We start from the raw sequence: 27,413 nt of genomic DNA on the forward strand, positions 1-27,413 counted from the left end.
CATTTTGGACTCAGTTCAGTTTCTTGCATGTCAATTTCAGACCCTGTCTCTGTGGTTACTGAGTGTTTTAGGGGATATAGAGAGACACTGGTAACAACCCAGGCGAAAGAAAAAGCCCGATTCTTTTTAAAAAACAGCGTCCCCATCTTATCGACTGGAATAAATTCTCTCCCGATGGATTTTCAGATTTTTTAAAGTTTTTTTGCCCCCACCCCTTTCTTTATAGCATTGCAATTTTGTTGCATTGGGTTGTACACACAAAAGCAAAGCAAAGCAAACTCTCCGTGCGGTGGACATCGGAGACCGTGGGTCATTCGGCTCGATCTTTTTAAATGTTCAGGAAGGAAAGGCGATCAGGACGGAGATCTGCTGCGTTTCGCTCACATTGAAGGAATATGTTTGCGCCCTGGCTCACTTTTGCACTTCTTTGGGGAACTTTTTGTGCAGGTAAGTGCGTTTTTTTCCCCAAGAACTAAGTCCGTTGCATATTTTGATCACACTGTAACATTAGCCTAGTGCAAAGCCATAGTCAGCGTAGCCCTGTTAATTCAGCACATTTTGTACGATGCTGTTGATGATCTAATCTGGCTTTAAAAGGTTACTTTCCCGGCGATTGGTTTATTGTAATTTACTTTTGTTGGGTTGGTAGTTTAAAAAACCGTCTTATCTCCCCTGTTGCTTATTTACTGTGAGATTTTAATTGCCATTGTCATTCGCTATTTAGTCTTGCCCGTTTCAGTATCAGATGTGATAAATCCATTGTACGGCAGCATTACGCGGACCGCCAGCTATTAATACCACTCAGTAAATACATTTATTTTTACAAATAGCTTTAAAATGATTATCCAAAATCGAATTTAAGCGGGGCTGGATGATCGCACTAATGTGTTTTTTTTTTTTGTCACGAAAGTTTTATTTGTTTTTCATCGGCATGAAATGAATCTTGTCTGCAACGTTTTGTGTTTAGAAATAGTCCTGGGATAAAAACGTGAAATGATGAGCGGGTATGTTTGATGTTTATGGTGTAGCTCGTCCTCTTGGCATATTTATGTGCCGTGATCCTAAAGCACGGTTGTAAAACACCAGCGGCTGGATAGATCCTGCTCCGACTCGACACGTTTTCAAAAAACCACGTGTATTAAAGACACACCAGTGATAATTAAACAGAAACGGCACTTTCATTCATAACCTGGCGATGGTATTACCGATCCCGTCCAGACAGTAAAAAAAAAACGTGCTTTATTAGGCACTAACTTGGACCACCGTGCCTGATAGTTGTTTAAATGTATTTATGGTTATTGTATTGCTGTAAAAATTGGTATATTAATGGCACATTTATGCACGCCTCAGTTGGTAATCTGCTGGGAGAATAAGCGGTCTGTAGTTTATAGCTGGTTTTGCATGTGTGTTTTAATTGTGTTTCTGGCCGCCTTGGACCTGAATGGCGGGGCATTTGTGCTCATAGATGGGGTCGTCGGGGCACGTATGGGGTTGTATATTGCTGGAAACTGCGCCCTTACCACGGGGGGAATGGCATCTTGAATCTTTGCCAGCACGTTCCGCTGGGTGCCAAAACGAAATCTTATTTATTGAGCTATTTATTATTTACGCCAGGTTTTGCCGTGCAGTCCCTCCCCCTTGTTTTAAGGACTTATGGGAGGGGTACTTGAAGGCATTTGGGGTTAAATAAAAAGTAACCTTCCGGTTTATTTCTGCAGTACTCATTGTTTATTCCCGAATCGGGTCCAGTATGACTTGCAATATCGTAATATCGCTGCCCACTTTGTTTTGTAGGGCTGGTTTCGCTTTTCCGTACAGTTACGTGTGTGTGTTTGTGTCTCCCCCACATGTTTCAGTACCGCCTTATGTATGTAACCGTGCATCGATCTTTGTTCATATCCAGATCACCACTATATGTGTAACGGTAAATGGGTTTTTCCGCTGAAGAACGAATTGACGTCCATGGTCACCATTTAATCACTCGGACGACGTATTTTTAAATGTATTTAATATAGCAACCACGTGAAATTAATTTCAACATGTGCATTCCCCTTTGTCTTTTACTTGATTTAAAGATGCGCGGGTCCAGTTAGTGCAACATTTGTTAGCTGGTCCTAAACAGTTGGATGCGAATTTCATTTTCAGATTTTTCATTCTATCCATTACATCTATCCGTACTATTTGACACGGTCAGATTGAAAAGCGCGAGCTACCCTCTGTACGTGTGTTTCACGTCCCAAATACTGGCGATTTATTTCTCTGGTGCTTTATTGTAAGGGCACAAACATTTTCTGAGGCAGTAACTGTGGTAGCTTTGCAACTAAACCATCGGGAAATGAAACCTATTTAGGCCACGATCTCGTCTTTACCTATATGTAGTACGTCCCGTATCCTTGTGTATTTATGCTCAGTTTAACGTTTTTGTATAACCGATTAATTTCAAATCACTTGATGGTCAGGGAGTTCTTTAGATGATTGTGTTTTGGCTTCTTTGTGGTCTAAATAAGGACGTACACATAAGATTACAACGAGAGTGGATTCTGTTAAGTTTTAGGTGGCTGACATCTCAATTTGAATTTTCATTTATTTAGTGTGAAATTCCTGGGATTTTATAAAACCAATCTGTCGTCTATGAAGACGTATTGGCTAAATACCTTAAACGTGCAATGATTTTAACCCTTTCCTGACTGCCTGGCAAATACCCAACTCCTAGTTAATGTGCCTGGATTTTTAACCTAGCTCTAAGTGGCAATCAAAGAGGCAACTTTTATAATCAAGACGTGTACTCTTACTGCAACATAGTCGTCTTATTGTTTTAATTATCTTAATGTAGTCTTGTAGCATTATTACACGCTTTGCATGCAGACTGCATATTTGCATGCAGAAATATCCACGCAGTGCTACGGCTAAGTCTTAATAAGGCTTGAATGCTTAACATAATAATCTCAGTGGTTTCTGCGACCCTCATGGGAGCCATGCTTGGATGATTGGAGAGAGGGGGCTCCTGTATATGTCAATCATTCTGTTCCTTTGGTAGAATCTCGGCCGGAAGAGGATTCACGGGAGAATTAGGCGAACGCAGGCTGGTTATTGACCCCGAGTGTGTCTGGCTTTTGCTGCAGTATTCATTGGTGTTGCATCATGAGCGCATGGTCGCACACCGACTGGCGTAACACGTATGTAAACCCCGTGTTGTGGCCGCCCTCCCTGCGCCCTGGTTGTGTGACAGTGCCACCTCATTGCCAGCATGTTACCCGCCGTGTACAGGAGTGTGTCGCACACTTATGGATGGCGAGATAAATCCAGAGGTTCTCCGGTCCTTGTTCCCCCATCCCCCGCAAAGGATGTGTGTCTGTGTGTGCTTTTGTGTGGCAACGTCGGGGGTGGATGGCAGTTCTCCTTCCTGTGTGCCTGCACAGCAGCGAGGCCTGTGTCCCCCCGTGGGGAAGGCCTGTGTGTGTGGAATGTGGGGGTTGAGGCCAAAGAGGAGCTGCCCCTCTTATCACATGACTATTGGATCAGTAACGGCGGTGTGTCGTAACTGCGTGTGCACGTCCAATAGCCCTGACAGATTCTCAAACATTTGGTCACATGTTCTATTTGGGGGGGGGGGGGGGGAGTGACCGCAGCTGTGGGCATAAATTGTTACCATTAAACCTGTCTCCAAATCCCAGGTCCCCAAAAGGGAGAGTAAATGCGTTTTATGCCGTAGTCAATTTCACCGTGAGTTTTCCCTGTGTTTCGCTTTGACAAATGGGAATCATGGAGGTGGGGGTGGGTGGTGCTTGTGCGGGGGGAGCTTTGCCCTGAGCTTTCGCTTCTTGAAGTGATCATCTGCATTCAAATTTTACTCCTGCGAAGCCATATTATTTTATTGAAAACCACAAAAACGTGGTTGTGTGGGGCCTACCCCTGCTGTTTACTCCTTATTAGTCTAGAGTAGATGAGTTTTTAATTTCCAGTGCCTTCTGGATTTACTCTATGATCAAATTTAATGATCATCGAAATACATTTTTGTTCCCCCCAGCCCAACCTGCAATCCAGGCCTCTCCTCCCATTTTCGTTTATGTGGAGACTCCTTTCTGATTGCTCATGCAGCTGGGGTTTTCTTTGTGCCATTGTTTTTTATTTCAGAAGTATGACTCCAAAAGACACATTTTTTGGGACCAGGCTGTATAAAAGCTAGGCTGATCGCTTTTGTTCCTTCGGTGAGTTTCCTGCCTGTTCTTCCCCTGTTTGGTTGAGCCCAAAACACTTAGCTGTGTCAACATCAATAAAGATTTCATATTTTCATCGGTTTACAGTGCCGATCTGAGAACCTGCCTGTCTGCCTGAAGTCTCTAGTAACTACGGTTACATCAGTCAATCAGGTTTTTTTTTTTAAAATTGTTTTATTTTGAGGCTCTTGGATTTTTATTAGGTGAAGCAAAATAGTTAGATAACTACCCATCTGTTCTGAGTACTAGTGCCTTCTGATCAAACCAGATATTAAATGAATACTATTAAATGAATAGTACTAGAATGAACACTAAATCTTTTTGCCCAAACTGGAAATGCTTTAGAAGCCTTGGCCTTATACTCATCTCCGTTCGTATATAACAGCCAGTGCAGATGTTGATCGAACACGTTAAACGAAACGTGATACTGTGCCGCTTGATGGAACCTGTCCGGCCACGTCAACATTGTCGGAGCGGTCGGGTAGACTCGAACGAAAGCCTGTGATGTTATAAACCCAACCAGCTCGTATCTCCACGGAAACCCGACGGGACTCGCGCAATGTCTGGAAATTGATACGAATGAGTGCGTGTCAGTACAAGATTAAGCCCCCCCACCCTCACTATTTTTTTTTTTTATTCCCCAGTTTGGGGTGTTTTAAGAGACTTTACAGTAAATGATGCACGGCCTGGACCGAAACATACCAGTCCTTCTCAGTTAGCTGCTCGCTGTCTTTCACCACATCTGTCACGTTGGGTCAAGGGCGTGCGAGCCACCGCTCACGGGGATGCCATAATGTCTGTGTTTGACTGATCTTCTTTGTGCCATCTCAGTTATTAGGTGCTGTTACTGCCAGGGGGGTAGTGGTGATGACATGAGGTCCCACGAAGCTTTGTAATGTCACTTTCACAAGGGGCTTATTGTTAACTAATTAGTTTTAGGTATGAATTGTGCTCAGGTCTTCATATGTATGCCTTGCTGTGTGTAGCTGGTGTTTTTTTACTGCCAGATAACATACCTTTATGGGGAGGGGTGATGCCATAATTGCAGTCATGTCAATTCTCAAGCGCTTTTTGTAACGGGATACCCTCAGGATGCGCAGAAGGATGCCAGTGTTAACTGCCTACTTTACAGGTTCTGCAGCTGGGGAACCATAGTTTATGTGTCTAATAGTTTTTTATCTATGGGACTGTGGGATTTTTTTGAGAGTTGTCAAAGATTATAAAGATTTTGGGGGACATGAAAGGCACTTTTAACTTGCGGGTATGAAGCTGCCTGTGAAGATTGAGTGACGTCCGGCCCAGTTGGATAGGTCTGCACCGCACTGCCCCACAAAGGCGTCTCTGTCATGAGCCACGTAGACCTGACTGAGATTTGTTTCCATGACTTGTCCACACAGATTCTTTTTCCAGAGTGAAGGGCAGCTGAGCTTTTAGCTAATTGTCATCGAAAAGATCTTTACCGGTATTGAGCAGTGACCTTTAGTGTTGTCTTCCTCATTGTGGTTTCGATTACTGGAAGGACGGGCTCCTGAAATCTGTTTCTCCAGGGTTCTCACAACTAGCTTTGTACCGAGTTGCTTTCCTGCCTCCCATCTTGCCCCAATCATCTGTGATAACATCTTTGAGTTGAATAAGAACGAAGACCAACTTTTTCTCACTTTCATACTTTCTTGGAGCACAAGCTCACATACTAGTGTTGCAGAACAAACCTCGTTAAATGATGTCATCGGAAATGCTGCTCTGTTCACTGTCTCCTAGATGTTACTTTAAATTCCCTTGTCTTTGTGAAGGACCAGGGATCTGCTGAAGTCTGTCCCCAACAGGAATGGGTTAACCGGGGCTGATTACTCGTGAGGTTATGAACAGCAGTGTTTCTGCAGTTCTAGAAGAATCTGCTTCCACTGTAGGTTTGATTAATGGTGTGCAGTCTGGAGGTAGACACCAGCGCCCGAGATGCTCCGGTAACATGTTGTCGCTGCCGAGAGGGAGATTGAGCTGCTTGGGTGTATTTGAAGTCTTGTGAATAAAAGATGAGAGCCCGCCGTAGAGGATTTGTTGTGCTACTGGATATCGCTGTCTGCTTTCGGTGAAATCGTTATGAGGGAGAGGTTAAAAGGTTTTGTCAAATAATATTTCTGTCGTTATTGTAATGTCATTTTCCATGCAGTGTATTCAGTAGCTGGGAAGTCGTCCCAGGAAGCAGCAAGGTTGCGGAGGGATTCTGTTCCATGGCAGAGCAACGCGGGGAGGCTGTTCACCCAGGGGGGGCAGGGGCAGCACCTGACCCCTGGGCCCTGGAGGTGTGAGGGCAGAGTGTCTACACTATTGTTAATGTCTGGCAAAAATCATTATGGCAAACTGAATTCATCTCTTTTTTTGCCTTAGTTACTGTACAACCATTAATCTGTTTACACAGCACTATCTCTTGATGATATTTTAGGTGATCAGTCAGATGAATTGCATAACTCCCAAATCTGGTGAGATCCACTGTAAAACTCTTGTTAGAACAGAACCAGTTGAAGCTCATGTGGTGCCCTAGGCAAGTTTTACTGCTAGTACCCACCATACAAGATGAAGTGAAATTAGACTGGTATGTCAATGCCCTACCAGAAGATGGCACCCTAGGTAGCTGGCTATGTCGCCTAATGAGTGGCATTGTTTTGGAATCACAGGTTGTAGATCTAGCTGTATAGTGTCAAATAGCAAACAGCCGTTTGTATCTCGGCGACTAAGAGTGTCGTCTCTCAAGTAATATTCAACATTTTGTGAAAATCTGCAGGCTACAATCTGCGGCGGTTCTGATGCCAGAAGATGTCATGGCTCAGACCGGTTTTATGGCATCCTCCCGTCAGAAGGATTGTGGTTGAGCAGCCGGCTGGGAGGTCGTGTCGTAGACAGCCAACCGCCGGTCGCTCTCCGGGTAACGTGGTCGTGGTTGTGCACCGAATTGCAAACAGTCTTCCAGCGTCGCTAAAAAAAAATGAGAACACTTAACCTGAAAACACAACCTACTTTTTGGAAAGTTTACTGGCTGCGGTTTCGCTTGTCCTGGAAGTGTCAGACTTTGCGAATAGAAATGAAAGATTTTGTCTTTTCGGTCCTTTTAATCATGCCATGGTTTGACCTAAATCGCTGAGGTGTGGGTGCAGCCGTTTGTACGAACCCTGGCTGGCTTGTGCCCCTGCCAGCTGAGCCCGGCATGGCGGAGGCGTGCCACGAGCTTGTTCGAGATCCGCCGACCTTCATGTGTCCTTAACTCACTCCCAACCTCATGTGAACAGTATGCCTGAATGAGACACCTTCTGTCCTATGTTCGGTCTGAGGGATCCATGCTTGTTACGAGCCTAATGGGGTCTTCCTGGTCACTGGTTTACCAACCTAATGATTCGTAAACAATTTAATGGAACCAATATCTGTTGAGCATGTTGACGTTGACCCAATGAACCCATGAACGTTTGAGGGGTTTGGGTCATTTTTAATTTCCAGCAATTTCTCTTAAATCTTTTTGCTTCAGGCACTATGCTGGTGATTAATGGCACCAAATTTGAAAGTACTGTGTAACTAAAATAACAAACGAGAATGAATTGCCTCTTGTTGTGCATTTGTATGTTTGTGGATGCAAGGACTCGGGGGATTTTCATGCAATCATGTCCCCAGTGCGAGGAACTCTGTACAGTCTGTACATGAATCGGTTGGGGGGCATTGTTCAGCCTGGTATCTTTCATCACTTCAGGTCCAAAGTCTGGCTGTGTCGTGCCTGTCCATTGCTGGTCAGCTGATTCAGCATGAGCTCGCAGCTGCCCTTGTGGACAGCAGAGGAATATTTAGCCCCCAGAGACGACATGTGAAGTTGTAGTCTGCGTCCGTGGTCGACAGGAGGGGGGAGGGTTCTCATTCAGAGTCTCTGCCCCCCCCCCCCCCCCCCACTTCCCCCACGTAGGCTGTTGACTTCCCCTTTTGTTGACAGCAGAGTTTATTTGGGTAGGGTTGGGGGATGGGGCCGGACTGAGCCGGACCGCTCTCAATGTGGGATTGATGGTTTGTGAAGGCCTCACTCTCCCGGTTAAAAGGACCCTCTCCCCTCCTCTGTGAGCCGTTTGTCTGAGAGGCTGAATATAATGAAGAAGTCGGGTCCTGTCTAGAAGGATAACCCCCTCCCCACATCCCTGTGGGGCCCCCTCAGCCTTTGTGCCATTCTGTCTACGCTGAGGTATGTCAGGTCACGGGGGTTTGTTTGTGGGACCTCCATCTTGGTTACGGAGGGGAGTGGGGTTGCCTTCCCCCCACCCTTAATGCCACTTTAGAACAAGCCGTTTACCTTTTGTATGAAAATACAGCTACTTCTGTGTGTTTTATATCAAGTCCAAAAAAGCCCATCTTCAGACCGCTTATCCAGTGCAGGTTCTATCCCAGAATGGACTTGGCACTAGGCAGGGGGACACCATACAGTGCTGCTTGAAAGTATGTGAACCCCTTTAGCAGTTTAGATGTTTCTGTTATTTTACCGTGGTTTTCTTATTTTATCACCAGTTTTTATGTATGAAATGTCATATGTTTATCAATTGCATGTACTTGTTTAGTGGGACTTGTTTATGTAGCCCAAAAACTACATGAAACATGGAATTTGTGTATGTGCAAAAGTAAAAGGCATTGGTTAAGTCAAGCAGGTAACTGACTCAAGTGAAACACATTTGGGTGCTTAATTAATCATTTAAGCAGACCAATGAAATGAGACATCCTTGGGAAAGGGTTTGGCCTGCACTAATTAAGAGAGAGGAAACCAACCAAACCACTGTGGTCCCATACAAATCACCAATGCCAAGAGCAAAGGAGATACCCGAGGACATGAAGAAGAGGGTAGTGACAGCCCATCAGTCTGGGGAGGGCTATAAGACCATCTCCAAAAGATTCCAGCTCCATCCATCCACTATAAGACAGATCATTTACAAATGGAGGGCCTTCAACATGACAGCAACTTTGCCTAGAAGTGGACGCCCATCAAAAATATCACCCAGAAGCACTAGAAAAATAATAAATCAGGTAAAGGCCAACCCACACATCACCTCGAGAGAGTTGCAGACCTCTCTGGCAGCATCTGGGACAAATGTGCATGCATCTACAATCAGACGAAAATTGAATAGCCCTGACATTCATGGGAGGGTTGCTAGAAGGAAGCCTCTGCTCTCAAAAAAGAACAAAGCTGCCTGTTTCAACTTTGCCAGAGAGCACTTGGACAAACCAGAGGCCTTCTGGAAGTCCGTTCTCTGGACAGACGAGTCCAAAATAGAATTATTTGGTCACAATCAAAACCCACATGTTTGGAGAAAAGCCAACATGGCATATGAAGAAAAGAACCCCCTCCCAACAGTGAAGTATGGTGGTGGAAATGTGAAGGTCTGGGCTGCTTTTCTGCTTCTGGACCTGGACGACTCCACATTATCCAAGGAACCATGAATTTTTCGGCATATCGACAAATTCTTGACCAGAATCTCCTGCCATCAGTCAGGGAGTTGAAGCTGGGACGAAAATGGATTATGCAACAAGACAATGACCCAAAGCATTCCAGCAAAACTACAAAGGAATGGCTTCAGAGAAAGAGGATTCGCACTCTGGATTGGCCCAGTCAAAGTCCGGACCTTAACCCAATTGAAATGTTGTGGCGAGACCTGAAGAAGTTGGTACATGCCAGATGTCCCTCCAACCTCTCTCAACTAGCTGAGTTCTGCAAGGAGGAGTGGGCAAAAATCCCCATAAGCAGATGTGAGAGACTGGTTAGTGGTTACAGAAGACGTTTAGTTGAAGTAATGGCTGCAAGAGGAGGAGCCACAAGCTTCTAATAATTTTGCACATGTTAAATTTTCAGTTTTTGTGAAATAGACCGCCTTTGTTGAATTAAATAATAAAAATATATCTCTTTTTGTGTGTGTCCATTATTTGGAAGGTGTGCTTTACAAATTGGGATTTGGATGTATATGTAATAACGTTATTTTAATGTTTTTTTTACAAAAACAGTGACCATGTCTGGAGGGTTCACAAACTTTCAAGCAGCACTGTATATGGGACAGAGAATCCAGTTTTATTTGGGAATATGGATGAGCTCTTGTAAGTTGCCCAATTTGAGTGCTTTTGCATTTAACGTGGAGTGACCTGAAAAAATGGAAAGAAAACACAGAAGCCATTTACATCTCTACCACTTAAATCTAGATTTGTGTTACTGGTCAGTAATGCCCCCCATGGTGAAAACCCCAGTCTGCTGTGGGATGGCTTCGGTCAGCATCTTTAGCTCTGTGCTTTTTGTTGCATGAACCTGCCACATTTCTTCTGTCTTCAGCTCTCTGTACCATCATCAGATGCTCCTTGCGGTGCCGATCCGGTGACAGGGGGACTGGTTCTGTGCCATGCGGCTGAGCTGCTGCTGTCGCCACTGTTTCTGTTGCTGGTATACAGTGTCTTTAACAGGCTTTGTCACTGACTGAAACGTGCTGCTTATGGAACGTTCCGGAAGCAGCATTCCCACGCCAGGGGGCTCCCCGGGGTCTGGGTGGGATTCCCATCTGCTGCTGCTGTAGCTACCTCCCCCAACCTCCTACCCCTCTACTCCTGCACCTCCGCTCAGACCACCGTCCCTCCTGCTTTCCTCCTTTTGTCTTCTGGCTGGGGAGGAAGGCAGCTGATGCATGTTTTTCTCCTCTGCCCCCTGATGGAGTGATGAGTTAATGGCGGCTTGTTCCTCGATGAAGGTGTTACCCGGGGCCTGCCCATGTGACCTCTTGTAGCTCCAGCTGTCTGGGGAACTCCTCCTGGGGGGGGGAGGGGGAACCACACAGATGGATGTATGAATATGTAGAGGGGGGTGTGTGAGGGAGGGACACGCACAGACAGCCGATGTTCTCTCTGCCAGCTAAACTCCAAACTGTGGCACGATCTGGTCTTGTTGCTCCTCTCACATCCGTTTACATGACAGATTCATTTCTGCTTGATCCAAGAAATGAAATACAACAAAAAATAAAAACAGAGTATGAGGTCACTCGTCATTTCTGGGGACGCAGGAATGGAGTAGATGGGTTTTTAATGAGCCCGGAGCTTCGGCCTGGAGGACAATGGCACCTCTGATGGCTGAGCTGACGGGCTGGTCAATGGAGGGGGACAGCAGGGCGCCCCCACCGCCATTGTCATGGTAAAGTGCGGCAACCGCCCGGAGCGCAGCACCGGCGCTCCCAGTCAGCGCCAGAGTGGGCCAATGGGGACGCTGTCCAACGTCACGCCTTTTATAGCCAGTCACATTCCCCTGCCCTTTCGAGGTCGTTTTAATTTCAATATAAATCCGGCCCTTTTCGGCGAAAGATCAACGCGGCCTCGGAGACGTACGCAGCTGTGCGGCCTGGCCTGAGAGCAACTGGGGAAATGCCGCTTGCATGCTGGGTTTCCCCAAGCTATCAGCTCCCATTTAGAATATGCCTCAATCCAGTAAGACAGTCATGTGACCTACAGCAGAGTAAAAGACCTGGCTTTATGTAATGAGCTGTTTTTTGAAGTTGTTTTTTCTTTTTTTTTTTTCTGGGAGGGTGGTTACCAATTCCACCTTTGTGAAAGTTTTCATTTTACTGCCATGTCCGCCAAAGGGCACGTCCGTTCAGAATCGTCCTCAGTAAACCCCGACTCCTCTTTCCTGAACCAGAAAGTCGGGAGAATTAGCCTGGTATGATTATGAGGAGTTTATTTACCCAAGCAAAGGTCTGGCACCTCTTCAGAGATCGATCGCTCATCTTCTGTTGATCTTGGAGGAGAGTTTGACTCAGATGTGAAACTGTTCATGTTTTAAACTCTTATTAAAAATGTTATTCTCTTTTTGGGTTTCGTGTGTTTTTTTTTTTTTTTTTTATGTAATAAGCGGGTGTCTGTCCTCCTTATTTACTCCTTGGTAGCTCACAGGTGTGATTTAAAAATGCAGCCTCTTAGTCGCTGTTTTAATTAAGACTCATCTGTGCAGAGACACGAACCCTGGAGACGAGGACTGAGGGTGGTCTCCTTACGGGGGCAGGGGGACACCTTTGATCTTGTTTTTGTAACAATAGCTAATTAAGGCTAGCATTTAAAAAGGGGATGGGATTGAATGTGTACAACCCACAAATCCTGGCTCACTCTGTCAGTTTGTGTTATTGTGGGGTTTCTCTCTCTTTTTATGTATAAATGGGGGCCACTGGCCTGTGGCTGGTTACTCACCAGCCCCTATAAATAGAGCGGCGAAACATGAGCACCTGAATGATGGGGCTCCAGAGTACTGGAGAGGACCTGCCTGGCATCCGGCTTGCCACCCGTCAATCACCAGCCACTGCTTGGCCGTTTCGGGGCAGTATAGTGACCGGGCTGCTGCGGTTTTGTGAATGACGCCCGCACCGCCCCGCCAGACCGCTCGGTTGTTTTGGGGTTTTGCAGTGACCCGGCCGGGAGGTAGTTTTCCCCACCGGCGCGGTTCTGTGAATGACACTCGCACCGCCACCACACCGTGACTTTGGCATTTGCTGCATATGATAATCGGAAATGCTAACTGAAGCCGCCAAGTGAGGGAGCTGACTTGCTGGAAGCGCTTGAAAGTTTAATGCAGGCTCCTCCGAGTTCAGCCCTAGTCTGTCAGAGGGAGGCGGTAATGTGCAGCCACTTTCTTATTCACCTGCCTGGTCCCTTATGAACCTATTGCCCCTGGTGCTGGTGCCGTGGGATCTCGGACGACCTTTTGCAGTTGCTCCTGACCGAGGGGGTTCCGGTTAGGGGTAGGCTGTGTTTCTTGCTTTGGTGCTCTGTTGATCGAGAACATCAGGCCCCCAAAATTGCGTGACTCTTTAGAGCTCCTCTCTGATTCTGTCTTCCGTCCAACTCATTGCCTCTGAGTATTAATTGATCTTTTCTCTGGTCACCGCCCTGGACTCCCACACGCCGTTTCCCTTCCGAGACGCTCATCTCGGATAAAGGAGCTTATTAACCTGCCCAGAGTAATGCAGGACAGACGGACGCCATATGAAATTCCCTGTTAGTGTGGAGCTGGCTGCTGATTGCTGGGATGGGTTATCGCTGGGGAGGCCAAGCCTCTGATCACAGCGCGGTTTGGATGAGGCTCTCTGCCCACCCCAAGCCCTCTCTTACTGCTTTCATGAGCTTCATTACAAATTATCACAAAACACCCCCCGCCAGTGTCTTTTATATGGCCGTATGCGATCTCATGTGTGTAGCTTGCACGGGTGACTTTTTTTTTTGTGTATGTGTTTTCCTGTATCCGCCCTTGACAGTCCTGTGAAGGGAGGGTTTTGTGGATGTTTGTTTCACTCCCCTGACCCCCCCCCCCCACCCCCCAGCACACACATTCGCACACCCTGCCCTTGGCTCAGAGCTCACTGAAGGCTTGCTTGCGGTTTGTGGGCTGTGGGAAATGCAGAAAACATGAAAATGGGGGAATTTTCTTGTTCAGCCCGCGTTATGAAACCCTTTTCCTGGCTGTATGATTATGGGATATCTTTGAGATCACCCACCAACCCCCCCCCCCCCACCAATCAGAAGGGACAGTGATTTGAACATCATTTACACGGGCGCAGTAGTGATATTTCCACTCATTCATAGCTCCACTGGGGGCAAGAGCAGCCATGTCTGCCTGGGGTAGCATGTTTGCATGTAGAGCCAGTATCACTATGGCCTGTAAGTCAGTGCTGGAGCGTTGTACTGACCGCGCAAAGGTTGCGAGTTCAAATCCCAGGGAGCACACACAAATTGTAGCTGTTCTCTTTACTATAAGTTACTTTGGATGAAAGCAGAGAATAAAATGAGTAAATGTTCATGCGTTGCGGAGAGACTGGCTTTCCATCGTCCCCTGAAACGTGGCCCTCTTCATGCGAGTTGGCAGCGCAGCTGTGTGTCTCCGGCAGCATGATTGGTTCGCCCGATTGGCTCTGACCTTTTCCCTCTGCAAGGGATTTATTTATTCATGAATCCAAAGTGCGAGCGTGTCAGTGTGTACTAGGACTGGTGGAGCAGCTGAGCTGTAATACATTCCGTGCTCCCCAGCACAGGAACCCCGCCCTCGTGTTTATGATGGTCTCCTGAGTCCTGAGTACCAGCATGAGGGTAATTCACCTGCATACAGCGTTAAGCTGGTTTTAAATGCCCATGTCTATGCTTATTTAGAATCACTTTCTTAGTTGTCCAAGATTTTTAGCATTTTACATTTAAGCTGCACCTCTTTGTCATGTGACTTTACAGTCTCAACATTAAAATATTTGATAGTTTCCCTCCTCCTTCTATCTACCCCACCCAACCTGGGATTTCAAGTCTTTTATTAAGGAAGCTGGCAAAGAGATCTTTGCCCACCCAGGTGTTTGCACAAGACCTCTGCTGTCTTTAATTATTCAGGATGAGATTATGCAGCCTCTTTATGGTGCATTTTTAATATTTTATCTGTGATTTAAATCCACACATGGTAGACTATGACTTAACACAACAGATCGCTTCAGTAAGGTAGCATTTGTGCATTTGTTTACTCTGCGTGCAAGGTTGTCAAAATAATTGTCTCATGTTTAGTTTGTTTTCTTCTTGAATGTTTTTTCTAAACCCTGTTGTTATACAGCAGAGCCTGATGCTCTGAAGACTCGAACCCGGAGACGCTACAGTTGGTGTCGCAGACGGGGTCTGCTGTCCACGGCGCCCTCTACTGGAATCTAAGCTGTAGTGGGACATGTTGCTGTGTTTGCTCAGTGCAAATGTTATGTTTTTAATCTCACACTGGCAGTACTTCATTGCGTCGAAGTTGCCGGCGTGTTTCTGAGGCTCATTGCGTTCATTAGGATGTACACGCGGCTTGACGTTGTGCCGAATTGAGGTGCGTTTCTGAAAGAAGGGTTCAGCATAAATAGGAACTTCAGAAGGTGGGCGCTAGCTTGAACTGGAACTCTTTGGCATGCTAAACGCTCTTGAATCTCCTAGAATGCTGAAGATGTGATAAAGCTGTATGTCCCATCTCCTCTCCCCACCTCATGGGGTGGGGGTGCGGTGTGTATCACTGCAGGAGGCAGGGCTTTTACCAGCTGAGCTACCTTAATCTGGTCTCAAACGCTGCCTGTTGACAATCAGGACTTAGTGGGGGGTCCTTAGCAGGTTTCTCCTGTTTGTACACCCCAGGAGTAGTCTGGCTTCCCCTGGAGAACTGTGGTGGTGGAGGGGGGTGTGTGTGTGTGCTTTGGTGCGCCCAAATCGCCGGCTTTTGGGTTCCATCGACGCCGTGAGAGACGACACTTTACATGCACACTCCACACAGGTGTCAGTTTCCACCGCGGTAATATCATCGCGCCACGTATGCGAGACGATGATGCCAGAGAGTGCCCGTCCCCAGGCATCCCTGAGCTGTCCTCGCTGTGGTGTATTTACCGGGAGATGCAAACCTCTCTGATGCCGTCGGCATGTTGGAAACCTTGCGTATTAATGGTGGGTCAGGTCACCCCATGGCTGCTGAACGCCTGTCCTCACCTTCCCATCCCTGCCTAATCCTCCTCGGGTACCAGTTAAGGAGTCTGTCGGGTTATTACCCTCGGTAACTCAGTCTGATGTCAGATAGACAAAGGCTTCTCCTACAGGCAGAATGAAAACCTGCAATGCTGGGAGGATTCTGAACACACCGATGTCATCAGTCTGGTGTTCAGTCACTGAACAGCATCTAGTGTAACCTTGGGTTGGTTGAGAGGCTTGCTTCTTTTATTGTAGTTTGTTTTTAAAGATGGACCGATTGCAATTTTCTTGGCCGATTTCTGATTCACAAGTGTGACCAGCCGATCCCAATTTTTTTTTCTTTTTTTCTATCTATCGATAGCATATACAATCAACTTTTCTTCAATGCAAAATTTTATTTTCATCATAAAAAAAATTGTTGAACTTTACAATTCCCCCCCAAACTGCACTAAGTTACGGGATCTTCTCTCACTTAAACAAGTCTCAAAATACAGTGCTCTGTGACTGGAAAGAGGTACAAATAACAATTAACTGAAAATGAGTTACTGTACACCCAACATTATCTGACATATTTTACTTTACCAAACAAAAGCAGGTGCAACAGATTTAAATCAGACAAATGTCAGTTGCTTATGTCATTTTCCAGCATGCTTAAAAATTCACCAGAAAACATGACACTGACCTTTTTTCGCTTTTTTTTTAACTTGTCTTAAGTTCCATAGGTTACAAACTGCCAAATAAAACTGAAGTGTACTATACTCTTCCAAACAATAATAGGTGTAGAGTAATATTATTAATACCAACATTGTATGTTATGCACATACAAGTCTTATATCTCTGGTCAGCTAGATTAAGATCAGGCTTTTTCACCACGTTTCACCACGATCAGGCGTTTTCGTGGTGGTTCCTTCACAGTTTACATGTATTACAAATTGCAAGCTTTGTGTCGTTTTCACTCACTTTTAAGAACCTCCACGTTAATGAATTAATTGTCATTGTTGACACACCACAGCACACAACAACAAAATGTGTTCTCTGCATTTAACCCATATGTGACATAGTAGGGGGCGGTACCTTGCTGGCTGGGGATTCGAACCTGCAATCTTTCAATTACGAGTGCACTTCCCTAACCATTAAGACAACAAAGCCCACTAATGAGTGGCTGAGAGTGTGCACGCGGCTACATATGACGCATGGCGCATGTGTAAAATGGACCAGTTCAGTATCGGAGATATGAGACTGACTGACCAGCCGGTCTCTGGTCTGGGCCGAGCGATCGGTGCATCTCTATTTGTTTTTTAAAGAAGGTAGTACCGCGTGGGCTGCTGTCGTGCTGTGAGAAGCAAATCCTCTTTCTCCTCGTTAACGTTGGAGGTTCTCCAAGGTCAGTGATCTGTAGAGAGGCATCAGTTCCTCCATCAGATGGCCATGCTTCCTGTGTGCGTGTTTATGATGTCTGTCTTGACATGACCTTCTCCATACAGTGTTAATGAGAAGCTCCATCAGAAAGTGGCTGTAAGGAGCTTTGTGGAAGCCTTTTCGTGACGCATGCATCTTGGTAACCTCTTCCCCAGACTGCCTGAATAGATGCACATGAAACAAATTATTCCCAGAACCTGAACTCTCGCCAGCTGATCACCAACCTTCGAGCATTTAAATGGGGACACTATTGTCAGCCCCCCTCCCCGGCCATTGTTTGCCATATAACCAGTGTGTTCTGTCTCCTCCCGCTTAATTAGAAATATTTGGCAGCCAATGGAATGAATTGAGAGAACGTTTAGACTTGGGGCACGCTCACACTTGGCTCAGTTGCCTTGTACCGTGCCCGAGCACGATTCCACCCCGCACTCCCATGCTGGTTTGCGCTCACGTTGCGTTTAACGATCCGAGCCCAAGCACGCTTTTGTCGTCATTGTGTGACTTTTTGTATTAAGGGAAATGTAGGAAGGAATGCACAGCAGAACGGCATTCATGATTAATTTCGTGGTTTATTTGGAGTCGTTTTGTGCACGATGATGCACATAGATTTATGTCACATGCAACGCAGCGATTATATATTTGTGCTGCATGTATAAGACGACAGTCCCGTATTTTGCCAAATATTTCATCCAGTTGCGTGTTTCATCCAGTTGTTCCTGGATACACTCGTCAGCCCAAATTTCCAGCAAATACTGCACCTCTGGCGTAGACCAAAGTGATCCTTTGCCACCATATTTATTAAAGGTTTGTCGCTGCCTTCCTTCTGGGTCCGGTTCATGTATAGTGTACATGTACACGTGTGTGTCAGTCGCACCATTGACGTCATGTCTGTGTTCCGTGCCCGGGCACTGTTAACGATCACACTAGACACTCGTGCACGAGTTCAACTAACTGTGCTCTGGTCCTCTTCAAGTGGGTCCGGACCCGTAACGGAGCAATCACACTAATCAAACTAGACTTTGGGGGTCAAGCATGCTTGGCTGTGGTATGGATCGCCTAAGTGTGAGTACATGCTTAACGAATGCAAGTTGGGTCCATTTGTTAATGATTATTTAGGACTGGGTTTTCTTACCAATGGGGTGTCTACCAAATTTCTACCAAATTTCGCAGCAGGTTTTTAGCAGTGCTATGACACGCTGAGTGGCATTCTCTATGCTGTCTGTATATGTCAGGGTCATTTATAATGCATGTGTTTAATATATGTATTGTTGGTTTTAATTGCTTGGCCAATCAGAATCGCTGACACTTGCAGGCTGCCTTAACACTCATTCTGACCTAATAAGTGATTAATTTGTGGATCCACCTCTCTTCTTCTCAGATCTCTGCTCGGTGGAGATTCCAGTCACTCCAGTCCCATTTTTAAATGGCCTCCTTGCACGAGGCAGGCAGATGAGCATGGCAGTTTTGCAGCCGCACGCTCTGTGTGCAGCGAGTGCGTCCAGGCAGAGTGGGCGCGGCCCGGGTGCTGCGTGTCGTATATTTCATGTGTGCAAGCAGGTGGGGCAGGGGGGACGTGGGGGGGGGTGGGCTTTGTCTAGTGATCCGGCTGGCGGGAGGACTGCCTATATCTCACATCGCCTAGCAACCGTAATGCACAGGCTTGCAGGAACATCTGCCCCATGCAGACATGCCAGGTTTGCACTGTGTAGTAAACAGTGCTGTCTCTATTGTTCCTTGTTTAAACTGCTGTCTTAATTAATTAATTTATTTTTGCAATAATTTTACATTCAGATCTTGAGACCGTTTGTGTCCTGTCCTCAGGGGGCTCTGTTCCGTGTGCCTTGCAGCTGTTTAGCATTGCAGCCACGTCTGTAACATGTGTTCAGATGTCTGCAGGCAAATCCTCTGATTACACCCCCCCATGTAAGGCTGACCTATAAGTGACTTTTTTCTTTTTTTATCAGAAAAACTGTTTCGTCAGTTATAAAGGAAGTATGCAGTCTAGATGTACATTTCAGGGATGCAACCTGTGTCCTAAACAGGCTAAAATGCGCCAGAAACCACAGTAACATGCTTCTGACATTAGGGTAAAATCGCCATGACTGATTCCAGTGAAAATACTTTAAACGGTTCATAAATCGATTTATGAATTTGCATAAGTGGTTGTGCTTGTGAAGGATTGTTTGGGGTGGATTAAAAGAAAAGACAAGTGAGATGCCAATGGAACAGAGCCAGAATAATTTAGTATTATTGACATACTTAAGCGTGTAAAATGAGAGATCCTGTGCGTGGACCTTCGTAGTTCATGTTGCCAGGAAATCTTGCTCCTTTGTGGCATCCGCCACGAGTGAGAGTCTGAACGGGGGCTGTAACTGGAAGCCTGTAAACATCTCCTGTGATGGATCCTCTTTCCGCTAATGATAAACGGTCCAGTGGCGGCGGCAAAGGCCGCGAGACTGCAGGTAATTAGGGAACGGTCGTAAACCGCGGAGCCGTCGTGAGGAAGACGCCGGGAGCTTCCGGAAGAGCCGCAGCATCGATCCGCAGAGACGGATGTTGAGTCTAACTGCCCCCAAGGTCGCCCAGATATAGGGGGTGTGGTGGACTGTAGTGCCCAGTCCCATGGATCTGATTAGCGCCCTCGGCAACGGAATGTGCCAGAAAAGGTGGACAGGGTGCTGAGCAGAGATGGCAACACGGAAATATTCCGGAAGGTTCTTCGGTGATCTAGAGAGGAATATCCCATTGTTCAGTCTCTCCTGTCTGCCCTCCGGGGCCCTCGGCCGGCCCGGAGCCACGCTTAATGGCACGTTCTATAGAGACGCCCGTCCGTGAGCGATTTGCATGGGGGGGGCTCTGCTATGCTGTGAGGGGACTGGGGGACTGAGGAACTCCCTCCCCTAGGCTGGATGAAGCCATGCTTCATAAAAGTGCCACGATGGGAAAGGGGGGGTGGGGGGGGACTTTTGGCTTTTTCAGACAAATGAGACATCGGGGCCGAGAGATTTATGGTCCCAACTTTTAATAGCAGAAAGCCTTATCACTGTAGAAACATGCCAAATCATTTCCAGCATGTGACCCGCATATCGGTTGCTATTTGCTGGTTCTTCCTCGGCTCGTTGAGGCCTGACCGGTTTCCCGATCCCACCCCCTCGCCTCCTGTGCCAGTTTTAACCTCGCCCGCCCATTCATTCCCAGGGCAAAGCCATGGTGACACAGAGACCAGGGTGTGTGTCTTCTACAACGGCAGCTGGGAGGTGGAGAAGACCAACCAGAGCGGCGTGGAGCGCTGCGAGGGTGAGCGGGACAAGCGCTCCCACTGCTACGCCTCCTGGCGCAACACCTCAGGCACCATCGAGCTGGTGAGGAAGGGCTGCTGGCTCGACGACTTCAACTGCTACGACAGGTCAGTGCCCCCCTCTTCTGCCAGTCCTGCATTTGTTTGATCTCCATTAGTGTCCCCCTCTCTTTTTCTCCCCCTCTTCTCTCTGTACTTTCCTCGTTCCTTCACTCTCTCTTTACCGCTCACCCTGTCTTCCCCTCATTTCTCTCCTCTTCCTCCTTCTCCCTCTCTTTCTTTACTGCTCTTTCTCTCTCTCTCCTGCTGAGCACCTCCCCACCTTTCTGTAGAGGTGGCCGCTTCTTATCCTCTCATCCCCTCTTTCTCTCTCCCTTGCTCTTTCTCCCTTCTCTACCTCCCTCACATCCCCTCCACGCCATCCCATACTGGTGGCTGCCTTGTCCCCTCTTTCTCTCTCTTCCCCCCACCATCAGCTGAGTGCCCCCACCCCCAATGCCTTCCCATGCTGGTGGCTGCCTTATCCTCTCATCCTCCGTCAGTCTCTCTCCCCCTTCTGTACCCCCCCCCCCACCTTCCCATGCTGGTGGCTGCCTCATCCTCTCTTCCTCCGTCAGTCTCTCTCCCCCTTCTGTACCCCCCTCCCCCACCTTCCCATGCTGGTGGATGCCTCATCCTCTCTTCCTCTGTCGGTCTCTCTCCCCCTTCTGTACCCCCCCCCCCCCCCCACCTTCCCATGCTGGTGGCTGCCTCGTCCTCTCTTCCTCCATCGGTCTCTCTCCCTCTCTCCCCCTTCTGCATTCCCCCCTGCCTTCCCATACTGGTGGCTGCCTCCGTCCTCTCTTCCTCCTTAGGTCTCTCTCCCTCTCTCCCCCTTCTGCATCCCCCCCCGCCTTCCCATACTGGTGGCTGCCTCGTCCTCTCTTCCTCCTTAGGTCTCTCTCCCTCTCTCCCCCTTCTGTATCCCCCCCGCCTTCCTATACAGGTGGCTGCCTCGTCCTCTCTTCCTCCTTAGGTCTCTCTCCCTCTCTCCCCCTTCTGTATTCCCCCCGCCTTCCTATACAGGTGGCTGCCTCCCGCCTCAGCCTTTCTTGCATCTTGTACAGGGCTGTTTCTATGGCCCGTTGCTAAGGGCTTTCTAGAGAAAGGTCAGTCAGGATGCGCCTGGGGAGCGGCGCTGATCCACGAGCCGCGGCCTCAGTGACCGGCTCCGTGCCGCCGCCTCGCTAATGCAGTGCAACTCTGTGACTCCATGTGAGCCATGTGGTCACTGAGACACACGTTTCAACCCGGCTAGCGCATTTTTATGTATATTATCTGTGTGTCCAGTAGGGGGGATACGACTGCGTAATTGGTGTTTATTTTATTTTGTATATTTGCTAAACAAGGCCGCGCTCTGCTTGTGCCTGCTGATTGGACAATGAGCAAAAGCCGCTTGGACTGCAGGTCGCCCGCCGGTGAAGGACGCTGTCCTGTGTACATAGCTGGGCGAATGGCTAAAACAGGGCGGCAGGATTTTGGACGTGCAGGGTATTCACTTGGATCTGTTCTTCGACCTGGTCATTTTCTAAATAAGTACCTTGGCTGGTGTTGAAATGCTCCCCTCCGGCAATTCCTAACCTGTTATTTTAGCTGTGCGTGCTCTCTGCTGACCCCAAATCAGCGCTACAGTCACTGAGAGCATTGAGTGGAGTCCCCCACTCCCCTGAACCTAATCTCCATTTTTGACACCCCCAGGCAAGAGTGTGTGGCCACAGAGGAGAACCCCCAGGTCTTCTTCTGTTGCTGTGAGGGTAACTACTGCAACGAGAGGTTCACCCACATGCCCGATGCCAACGGGACTCCGGGTGAGAGCCGCCGCCGTCTCGGGGCACCTTCAGCGAGGCGGCTGCTGCTTTTTAACAGTCTCCAGACGCAACATCTTGCCTGCAGTCTTCAAATCCTCATGTGCTGCTGGTTTTATGAGTGGAATTTATATGTGTTTGAGTGTGTTTCTGTGTGTGAGTGTATGTGTTATGTATACATTGTGGGGACCATTTTTTTGGGGAAATTTGTGACTGCAGTCAAAAAACTAAAAAGACTTGAATGTTGTTTGGTTACTTATGGTTAAGGTTAGGGCTGGGTAGGGGTTAAGGTCGTCATGTTGGGATTAGAGTTTTTCCCCATAGAAATAAATGGAGAGTCCCCACAAAGATATAATCACAAACCTGTGTGTGTGTCTGAGAGAGAGAATTTAGGTTTGAAATGTTTGGCAAAACACAAGACATCCTAGAAATTTGTATTCCATTCATCAAAGCTAATTCAGAGCAAAATTACTTGCCTCACCGCCGTGACTCACCGGTCAGCGCATTGGGTCACCAGCTGTGTGTTTGGAGTAGCGAGCTTGTTGTCTAATGAAGGCCAGTAGGTCCTGAGTATCAAGGACCTTGGTCTGCATGTTCCTCCCTCTCCACGTCTGTCTGTGTGATGCGGTAAATTCCGCACTCATTTTAGGCTTGGATCTAAACCCGTAGTGTTTTGATGTTTGGTTTTGGCATGTAGTGGCCACCAGGCCGCAGTGCTGCTGTCTATCCCAGAACGGTGAGACCCCAGGCACTAACCCCGCCCTCCCTCTCCTGTGTTCCAGTGAAGATCAGGCCTCCCCCCCCCACACCCTCCCTGCTCAATGTGCTGGTCTACTCCCTGCTCCCCATCTCGGTGCTCTCCATGGCCATGCTCCTGGCCTTCTGGATGTACCGCCACCGCAAGCCGCCATATGGCCAGGTCGACATCAGCGAGGTAACTCCCACTCTGCCCTGGGTTAGCTGGTTATCTTAAACTGCTAGTAAAGAAGACCACCGGTCATGGTTCTACCTGAGAACTTGCTGAAACCCTTTCGAGCTTGGTAGGCCTCACTGAAACTTATCAAAAATCTTGTTACCTATTATAAGAATCGAGGGTAAGCAGTTGATAGGTGTATTAGGTATTTAATAACAATTTTGTCTCAGTACTTTTCTTCTTTTGGTCAGGATCCTGGCCCACCCCCACCTTCCCCCTTGGCGGGATTGAAACCCCTGCAGTTACTGGAGATCAAAGCCAGGGGGCGCTTTGGCTGCGTGTGGAAGGCCCAGCTGCTGAATGAATATGTAGCCGTCAAAATTTTTCCCATTCAGGTCAGTGCCACTGCTCTGTGTGAAACCCCAGGCTCTGTGTGAGCTGGTCAGCCGTGAAATAGATCTAATGAATCGGTCACTTGTGTTGAGTCAATGTGGATGAGAATATAAGGTCGATAACCAGTGTTCCTGCGTCAAGCTTTGATTGTTTTTCTTTTCCTGTCCACTAGTGGGCGTCAGAGGTTCTTAAACAATGAGATTAACTTTTTTCTTATTTGGGATGTAATTTCTGCCAGATGAAGAATGGTTGTAGTTGAGTAGAGCAGTTGGGTGGATACTGGCCCAGAACCTGGCGGAGCTATGCACTTTGGCGTCTGTTGGTGGCGCTGTTCTGAGCCCTGGGTCTGTACACATTCCTGCAGGACAAGCAGTCGTGGCAAAATGAGTGGGACATCTTCATCACACCGGGGATGAAGCACGAGAGCATCCTGCGCTACATTGCTGCCGAAAAGAGAGGAACCAACTTAGAGATGGAGCTGTGGCTGATCACTGAGTTCCATGAGAAGGTGGGGGTCAGCACAGGCTTTGCCAACAGGGCGGCGCTCTCTCACAGCTAGGGCATAAGCCTGGTGGATCCTCTACCCTCGAGTTGGCAGGGGGAACTGTGATGAGCCTGGGCTAATACACATATCTGCCCCCCCCCACCCCAGCAGTACAGGGGAGCTGCAAACATCTGGACCTACAAAATCCTGTGAATTTCTTTGCAGCCAGAAATGAATAAATGAGATTTGAGCCGTGCGGGATTAGCGCATAGAACCTGGCGAATGATTTCATGCAGTCTTCATCTTTTCCTGCCACCTTCAAAACCCCCTTTACACTTCTGTGGTCTCCCATATGACTGAGGGAGTTGGGGGATGGGGGGAGGCGGACACCTTTCAGTAAAATATTTACCAGCGAACGCTCTGCGTTTTCCCTTCACAGGGCTCCCTGACAGATTACCTCAAAGGTAACGTAGTGAGCTGGAATGACTTATGCCACGTTGCAGAGACCATGTCCCGTGGGCTGGCCTACCTGCACGAGGATGTGCCTCGCTGCAAGGGGGAGGGCCCCAAACCCGCCATCGCACACAGGTAATGCTGCCCGCGGGCCTCGGCGGCCTTTATCGCTTACCGCTCACCTTCAAAGGTCTCTGTTCTCGCTTACTGCACGTCAGCTGTTAGCGCATTAAGCAGACTTGGCTAGAGCCCATAAGATCCCTCGTTTAAATGCCTCCATTGCTGTCACACCAGAGACTGGCTTGTGTGCTTGGCCCTACAGAACATTACCCATAATCCCATCAGTGTGCTGTCAAATGCCTCCAACCTTCTGTCACCAAGTATTCATCTTCATGCCAAAATCACCATGCAGCTCATTAAGTGATTTTAATAATTAACCTCTTCCTGACGCGTTTAGCGCGTATCAGTATTGCTCAAACTACGTTTATTTACCATGACATATCAGTTCCTGACATTCAAGTAAGAATCAACTGATTTTTTATCTAGGTGATGAAATTAAGGTTATAGATGGTTATCTGGTAATGATTGTGTGCTGGATGGTATGGTTTGTCTGAACAAACCCATCCATGAATACATTTAACATTTTAAACCTCAGATTGCTTCTTGAAATTACTGAAAATTACATTACTGAAATCTGTGTGGATGGGTGCTGCCATCTGATGGTGAACTTTGGGTAAGACTGCTCACCAGTAACATTCACACTGTGGTAGCATTTTTTTTATCGATGGGTAGGTTTCAGGCACAGTGTGGAGAGCTGGGGGGACACATGTTAAGGTGGGAGTTTAACTAGCACGGCCTGATATCTGAAATCTACCGTCCAGGGACTTCAAGAGTAAGAATGTGATGCTGAAGGGAGACCTGTCTGCGGTCATCGGGGACTTTGGACTGGCCGTCCGCTTTGAGCCCGGCAAACCTCCGGGAGACACACATGGTCAGGTAGGCTAGAGTGCTGGGTCTGGGTCGGCCCATTGGTGTGGAGTGTGAGGGGGGTCAGGGGACCCCCTTCACATGGCTTGACCCACGGTGTCCCTGACAGGTGGGCACCAGGAGGTACATGGCCCCCGAGGTGCTGGAGGGTGCTATCAACTTCCAGAGGGACGCCTTCCTGAGGATAGACATGTACGCCATGGGCTTGGTGCTCTGGGAGCTGGTGTCACGGTGCAAAGCTGCCGATGGTGAGTATGGAGGCTTTAGCCCCGCCTTCCACCCCTCCCTGCTTGGAAGAGAGCTCCTTATTGGGATTCCTTTGGGTGTATTCATCTTGCGGTGGCTTCTTTGTGGTGAAATGCTTCACCCTTGATAAAGATCTATAATAGAAGTTGCATGCATTTGTGCTGGAATGCCCCAGAGGTTTGTGTCGGATTGTATTTGTACCGTATTTCGACGTGGCCAACGTGAACGGGGCCTGCCCTTTCCCTCAGGCCCTGTTGACGAGTACATGCTGCCCTTCGAGGAGGAGATCGGCCAGCACCCGTCGCTGGAGGATTTGCAGGAGGTCGTCGTCCACAAGAAGATGAGGCCCTCTTTCAAGGACTGTTGGCTGAAACATGCCGTGAGTGTCACGCCCGTCTATCCTTGCCCGTCTGCGGACACTTACTCTGATGAACCCACAGAGGGCCCTATGTCCCCCATGCTGCCAGTGAACCAGGTCTGCTGTCATGAAGTCAGAAATGCTTAGTGCTACCTGCTATGATTAACCCGTAACAGTGTCTGTAGTCCTTTGTGGCCTCAGGTGCATGCTCTGGTGAACCACTAGAGGGCACTAGATCCCCATGGTGCCAGTAAAACAGATGCAACGATTAACCTGTAATGGTCTCTGTGGTTCCGTGTCTGATCAGGGCCTGAGCCAGATGTGTGAGACCATCGAGGAGTGCTGGGACCATGACGCGGAGGCGCGGCTTTCGGCCGGCTGCGTGGAAGAGCGCATTAACCAGATCAGCAGGCAGAGCAACGCGCCTACCTCAGACTGCCTGGTCTCCATGGTGACCTCGCTCACCAATGTGGACCTGCCATCCAAAGAGTCCAGTATCTGAGTCCACGTCTATGGGACCAGGCAGACTGACAGGGGGAAAACGACAACAAAGAAAAAACACCAACAACAACAGAAACCTTCATCTTTCCAGACTCAGTGGATCTCAGTAAACTATGAAAAACACAAATGCAGCTGCTATTTTTTTCCTGAAGTTTCATTTTGTTTGTTTTACATTTTTCAATATTACCAGCACACTTATCTGCTGTATTTTCACATGGCTGAGACAGGAAAAAAAAAAAAAACAGGCAGAACTTGCATCTCGATGGCATTCAGCTGCCGACTCATGAATGATGAACAAGGTGCAGGTACCTCATTTTGAACTTTTAGTTTTTTAATGATTTTTGAGTTGTTCACTTGTGTTCCTGTTAGCGTTTCTGTCGTTCTGGACAGGATTGCCTGTGGTAAGAGAACCCAGATGTACCACAAGCCAGCTCTCCGGTTCTGGACACAATGCTGCAGAACCCTTGGGGAACCATAAGACTGTTACCACTGCATTCCTCCAGGGGTGAAACCATTTTTTTCTTTTCTTTGCTGAAAGTGAGTGTTTAACGAAAGTAACGGTGAATAACGTGTCTTTTACGGAACGAACGGGTGTCACTGGAACACAATAGGGCAACTGGACTAATTTATATAATTGTTTTATTGTTGTTGCTAGCAGGCTGGTACTTTCAAGGGGTTAGTTAAGCATTTTAGTTGTTTTATTTTTTTTTTTTTTTACGGAAAATTTTGCAGCATTTCCAGAAAACGTGCTGTTGGGTTTGGGACGACTTCTTCTCAGGTAACGTCTCGTGGAGCAGAGCTTTGGAGCTGCGA

The 27,413-nt window shown here is 47.7% G+C and overlaps 1 protein-coding gene across 1 annotated transcript; it reads left to right on the forward strand.

Annotated features, from left to right (window-relative positions):
• Positions 1-26,866, forward strand: LOC111849750 (activin receptor type-2B). The gene is made up of 11 exons (XM_023822913.2): positions 1-447; positions 20,322-20,529; positions 22,159-22,268; positions 23,048-23,199; positions 23,430-23,573; positions 23,936-24,079; positions 24,495-24,643; positions 25,390-25,504; positions 25,605-25,743; positions 25,990-26,120; positions 26,407-26,866. The coding sequence occupies exons 1-11, from the start codon at positions 396-398 to the stop codon at positions 26,599-26,601; spliced, it is 1,539 nt and encodes a 512-aa protein (XP_023678681.2). The 5' UTR covers positions 1-395; the 3' UTR covers positions 26,602-26,866.
• Positions 26,867-27,413: the final 547 nt, after the last annotated feature.

The sequence above is a fragment of the Paramormyrops kingsleyae genome, chromosome 4, assembly GCF_048594095.1.
Source record: "Paramormyrops kingsleyae isolate MSU_618 chromosome 4, PKINGS_0.4, whole genome shotgun sequence".
NCBI classification, from domain to species: Eukaryota; Metazoa; Chordata; class Actinopteri; order Osteoglossiformes; family Mormyridae; genus Paramormyrops; species Paramormyrops kingsleyae.